The following is a 6,000-nucleotide window of genomic DNA, read 5'->3' on the forward strand; positions in this document are numbered from 1 at the left end:
AACAATAGTTTCGCAATAACTGCTCATACCAGAGAGCAAATTTTTCATTTCGACACAAAACAGTTATGGTGAGATGTGGGGGAGAACTAAAACCAAAAGTGGAATGTGAAACCATCCTAATTATATATTTTTGAGTTTTACAGGTTGAATTATTAATTTCTAAAATGATTATTGCATGCAAATTCTTTTTCGGTTGTTCATTATCAACAAATTTTTTTTTTTCAATCCAATTTGTAGATGTATAATTGCTGTTTCCCTCACGAGTCCATAAAAACAATCCTCTTTCTTTTTCCATTCTATGGCCCGCTTCCAACAGAAAATAACCATTCCACATATATATATATATATATATATTTTTTTTTTAAAGTGCCCTGAGGTTGTGTAATTCTGTCTTGTGTAATTGCGCTGATATTGCGGTGTTTTGGGCCAAGTGGGGTAAAGCATGAGCTTCTTGTCTTCAAATATTAAAAGAGCAACATAATTAACAATGTAAACCATTTCATGTACAGCCTCTGCTTCTCATTTGCACTGTAAACAGAAGAAGGATTGAATGTTTTCTTCCCTGTCTCTTGAGATGTCAACATCTGGTTGGTCACGTTTGGATTCCATCTGCACAACGCAATTCCAGGATTCCCCATTCCGAAATTTGACTTGACGCAGCCGTCTTTGGAGATGAAAAAAAGTCAGCTTTGGGATGACCTGCCTGTAAGTAACATTCACACGCCCTCAGAACAACAATTATTGTCTTACCCGAAAATAAACATCATGGCACATTTTAGTGTATACACAGCAGGGATGGAACGATATCCAAACATCACGATACGATATCACAATATGAAGGTCACGATATGATGATTATCACAATATTGTGGGGGGTTGGTGATATTTAAAAAAAGGTCACAATATTGTAAAAAAAAAAAAAAAAAAAAAATATTGTGCTTTTGTACATAACAGCAATGCATATAAACCACCTACAATCTCTAATACCAATATTGAGGCACTTACTTGCTAATGCAAGCACACATTGATCGCTTCACAAGCAAATTAGGTTCCCCTTCATCTGACAATTTGCATAGATTTTAAACATAGAAGGCCAAAACATCCCTAATGAAAATTTAATTGCACCAATAAACTAGCCACTAGAGCGTGCTAGAACTGCACAAATGAAAAGCAACGTGACTTTTTTTTTTAACAGATGTTTCCTTTTAAATATTGTGAACACGACGACGACGATATTGTGGCAGTTTTAATATCACGATATCACAATATTATTGTTACATCCCTAATACACAGAAATCAATATTTGAAACCTGTTTAAAACATTTTTTTCCTTGTTAATTCAAATTGTGGAGTTTTATAACTGACTATTAATTGACTCTGTGCTGTGTTCCCTCTACTTTGCAGCTTCAGTCCATCACGGTTTTTCATTGTGACCATAACTTCATCTATTGCTATTTTATCTCACTATTTTTCTTCCCACTAAGTTGGACCAGTCAAGAAGTGCAGTTTGGTTATGCCCCCCCCCCCTCCAAAAAAAAAAAATGGAGCCCAGTGAAGTTTTTATTCTGATCTTAACTTGGTTTACCTTCAACAGTATTCTGCTATGTGAAGGTACAATCCTGGTGGATTAATGCACCTTGTACTTTGTAAATTGTTGTGGTGCAAACTGAAAGTTAATTGTCATGACTACTTTCATACTTCTGGCGGAAGTGCTTCTTCTTTGTCTTCTTTAAAAGAAAGAAGATGAGGGCGAAGAAGAAGAAATTGTAACCATGGCAACTATCAATTTACTAGGCACATTAATCCTCCAGGAATGACTACAATGTGTCACAGGATTCTAAAGTAAACCATTTTAAGATAAAAAGAGAAACTTTAATAAGTTATTAGTCGACGTTTCATCATCCTCATTCGCTGCTGGGGTGCACAACGCTCTCCGCTCACTTTCCTTTCTGAATGCAGCCTAAAATCAGCAGCACGGTATTTATGATTCATTTTGCATTTTAAGTCAAATTCATTAACCCTTAATTTTCATAATGACTTAATTGAGGCATAAATTGCAAAAACAAAAAAGTGACCCTCTACTTCATAAAAATTCACCATTTACTGTAGGGCTTTGAACATATCACCCGCAAAAAGTCAGGTTTTACTGTACTCAGAATAAATTCAAACACACAATTGTATCCAAGTCAGAAAGGTGACAGATTGGATGGAAGAATGCTTTCGCATTTCAAAAATGTGTCTATGAAGACAAAAACAATTCTTTCTCCCTAATATCATTAAAAACCGACTGACTGTTCAATACAGTCATCTTCATATTGGCAAAACCAGGCAGGTAAAAATCTACGTAAAATTGAGACCCAACACGAAGAAATTTGGGAAACATCTTAAACCAAGAGAGTGCAAATACGTGAGGAAATCAAGAGACACTTTAACCTGGAGAAATAAACTAGAGTGTGGAGTGGCCGTAATGAAAGAGGAAATGAGGTGAGAAGAGGCATCGGGAAAGCCAATCATTCTTCCCCTCACAACATTATTTTTGTTTTGTCCTCTTTCTTCTCGCTCACTTTCACAGAGACTATTTGTAAACAGGAAATATTCCTGATGCACATCCTGAATCATAACAATTTACAACTTGAAAGAGAGGGGGGGGGGGGTTGGAGAGAGAGGACTTAATTACTTAAAGGGATACTTCACTTATTTAGTTCATTATAGCAATAAAATGTCGATATCTTGTCGATAATTAATTTGATACTTTCATTATTTTTCACGTACAATTATTACCTTTATAAACATATTTTGCAACTTGCTGTCGACTGAAAATGACATCACAAGGGCTGAGGTAACCAACCACAGCTCACTTGCTTTCTAAGTTTGGTCATATGACATTCACAAGCTGAACCCCCCCCCCCCCCCCCCCCCCCCCCCCAAGCACGGCAGCTGAGACACTACCAAACCTCGCTTCAGACATGTGAAAAAGAGAGCGCGACATTGGTAGAGAGAGCGAGGGAAAATGACGGAAGGAGGGTGCCGGCTCTCATCGTTCACTTCGTACCGGCTCGTTCGCGACCGACACATCACTAGTTCATTCTGTTATTTCAACCAAAAGCTGAACCATTGGTCTCACCCACCCCTTGGAAGCTGCAATGTGTTTAAGTTAACTTTGTGCTGTATGTCTCATCTTTGACAGTCAATCTCAGGTGTCCAGCAGGAGGTGACTCGACAATCTCGGGCCTTCCTGTCTTTCGAGCGGATGCCAGAAATCCAGCTAAGCCGACGCCATACGGACCACACCAAACCGTGGCTCTGGTTTGCGACAATCAAGTCTCTCGTCGGGAAAGGAGTGATGCTTGCTGTTATCCAAGGCCGCGTGGTGACCAGCGCTCTCAACATTGCCAACGAGGACTGCATCAAAGTGGCCGCAGTCTTAAACAACGCATTTTACCTTGAGGATTTGCATTTTACAGTAGAAGGACGGGACACGCACTACTTCATCAAGACGAGCCTGCCCGAAAATGATCTCAGTGCACTGCGGCTCACCTCGGGACGCAAATCGCTGGAAAACGGTGTGAACGTGACCGTGTCGCAGTCCACAACGGTGATGAATGGCCGAACACGGCGCTTCGCTGATGTGGAGCTGCAGTATGGTGCTCTGTCACTCCACGTGCGTTACGGGACAACGCTGGACGAGGAGAAGGCTCGGGTCTTGGAGCACGCCAGGCAGAGGGCCTTCACGAGTGCCTGGACCCGTGAACAGCAGCGCGTGAGAGATGGCGAGGAGGGCGTTCGACTGTGGACAGAGGGAGAGAAAAGGCAGCTCCTGAGCAGCGGGAAGGTTTTGGGTTACGACGGTTATTACGTCTTGTCCATAGAGCAGTACCCGGAGCTAGCTGACAGTGCCAACAACATCCAGTTCTTACGTCAGAGTGAGATCGGGAGGAGGTAACAGGGCATCAGCACAAGTTCTATTTGTACACCGAGGACTGTCGGAGACTCCGAAAAGATGAAAAGAAAGTCTCATTTTAACAATAAATGGATGTCACAGACTGAACTGTCTTCAGAGTCAAATGTATACGTTGAAGAGCTCCATGATTGCAAATATATTTTTCTCTGAGGACAATACGGCGCCAGCCACAATGATGATGAAACCATCAGGTCAATACAACTGATAACAAATTTACATTTCAAGAAACAAGAGAACCTTCAGTCTATCGACCAATGCCTTTTCTTTTGTTCTTTCTTTTTTGTTCCTTTGAACTGCCTTTGAACAAACAGCATTATGCATGCATGCCCCACCTTGGAAGTGCAGGACTAACCTGAATACTGTTTGTCATGCTGTTATTACAGCGGAAGTAAAGACTGGTTTAGGATAGCCAAAAGAGCATTTCAACAGCTGTCACGGCTAAATGAGTCGCCAAGCATTTCAACTGTTCCAAACTGTCTGAGCAGGGATCAAAACAAATCGGCTGTGGGTCCCTCACGGATGGTATCAGTGTCATTTAACCATGGAGCCAGATGTAACTTTCACCGTTGCTTTTTGATCCCCATGGGCCAATGTTTAGGATCTTTTATTTTTTCATGGCTGGAGCAATCAAACAGAACTGTTGTGGACTCTCTCCAAGAGAAAAGCACATAAAATGACTGATTTGTATAAAGGAAAGTAAAGGATCAATCTGTTTGAATATTTTTGTTTTGTATTGTATCGAAACATTGTATTGCATTTGCTTTAAAAAAAAAAAAAAAAAAAAGGGGGGGGGGGGGGGTAAATGAATTAAAAAAGTGTTTACATACTCTTACAGATACCACTATTGCTGTAACTACCACCACAGGAACTATGACCTCTTAACCTAACAAAAACTGACATTATAATTTTTATTTTATTTTATTATCGATAGCCTATCTATGATTCACATAATTCCTTTGCATCCCCTCTACATCAACTGCTCCATTAAGAAGATAGGATAGTGTGTTATGGTTCTCTTTGGATAGACTGTGTGGGCACGGTTGTCTCAGTGGTTCTGTATAACACTGGTCCCCTTCTCAGTCCAAGAGTCCTGCAATTCTGCAAAATGCGACTCAGTTTTATAATGCATAGAATTTGTGCTTTTATCGGTCAAAGTTGGTAGTATTGCTTGCAATAGAAACATGTTGTCTTGGCTTTTGGGGGTAGTGTTGCTGTGAGTAGTAACTACTGTTGCTTCTCTCAACATTTTTGCTTGTCTCCCTTTAAGAGGAGAGTGTATTGCCATCAGTGACTTTGAGTAACAGTAATAAATCAAGAATCGGTGTGTATGTTTTTCCATTGACTGTGGGTCTTTGTACTCTTAGAGAGTTTTCCTTGTGTGTGTTTGTTTTCAAGGGTGGGAAGGCAATCTAAATCATTTTTAAAGACAGTACGGTATACATGTAACAGAGCATTTACATCACATAGCACTATTGTTTTGTCGACAGACAATTGAGACAGGTTGATGTGTTAACATCATCTTTATGTTGAAGGTTCAGGATTCCACTTAACTGTACAACAGTACTAGTCTCAGAGAAAGTAATTTATGTACAGTGTTTCTACAGTAAACAATAAAATATTTGAAACTCCTACATGTTTGCTGTTTTGTGTGGTTTTAGCTCATCTTAGTTTTAATACTGATGGTCACGTATGAAAATGCTCCAACCGAGTGCTGGACTGGCCATCTCGCATATAGAGGGCAGATGCCCGATGGGCCAGCATCTATGGGGACAATGTGGTGCTATTTAAAGACTACTTTTTAATAATTCTCAGGCAATTTACCATACACTGCATCAAATTGGGTCTGTATGGCCATCTTCTCAGAAAGAAGCCTCTTCTAAAGTTGATGCACAACAAAGCCTGCAAACAGTTTGCTGGAACAAGCATACTAAGGACACGGATGACTGGAACCATGTTAGGTGGTCTGATGAGATCAAGGTTACATATTTAGTTCAGATAGTGTCAAACGAACAGCATTTCATTTCCCAGAATATCTGTCT

At 40.1% G+C, this 6,000-nt stretch overlaps 1 protein-coding gene across 11 annotated transcripts in view; it reads left to right on the top strand.

Moving 5' to 3' along the window:
• The window catches only part of tenm3 (teneurin transmembrane protein 3), a 289,706-nt gene extending 284,114 nt beyond the window's left edge, over positions 1-5,592 (top strand). For all 11 annotated transcript variants that reach the window (XM_077525263.1, XM_077525258.1, XM_077525259.1 and 8 more), the window contains 2 exons: positions 575-705; positions 3,188-5,592. In XM_077525263.1, the coding sequence (XP_077381389.1) occupies positions 575-705; positions 3,188-3,943 (887 nt within the window). In that variant the 3' untranslated portion in view covers positions 3,944-5,592. The remainder of the gene's footprint in view (positions 1-574; positions 706-3,187) is intronic.
• The last annotated feature ends 408 nt before the right edge of the window (positions 5,593-6,000 follow it).

Source organism: Festucalex cinctus, chromosome 6, assembly GCF_051991245.1.
Source record: "Festucalex cinctus isolate MCC-2025b chromosome 6, RoL_Fcin_1.0, whole genome shotgun sequence".
In the NCBI taxonomy this organism is placed as follows: Eukaryota; Metazoa; Chordata; class Actinopteri; order Syngnathiformes; family Syngnathidae; genus Festucalex; species Festucalex cinctus.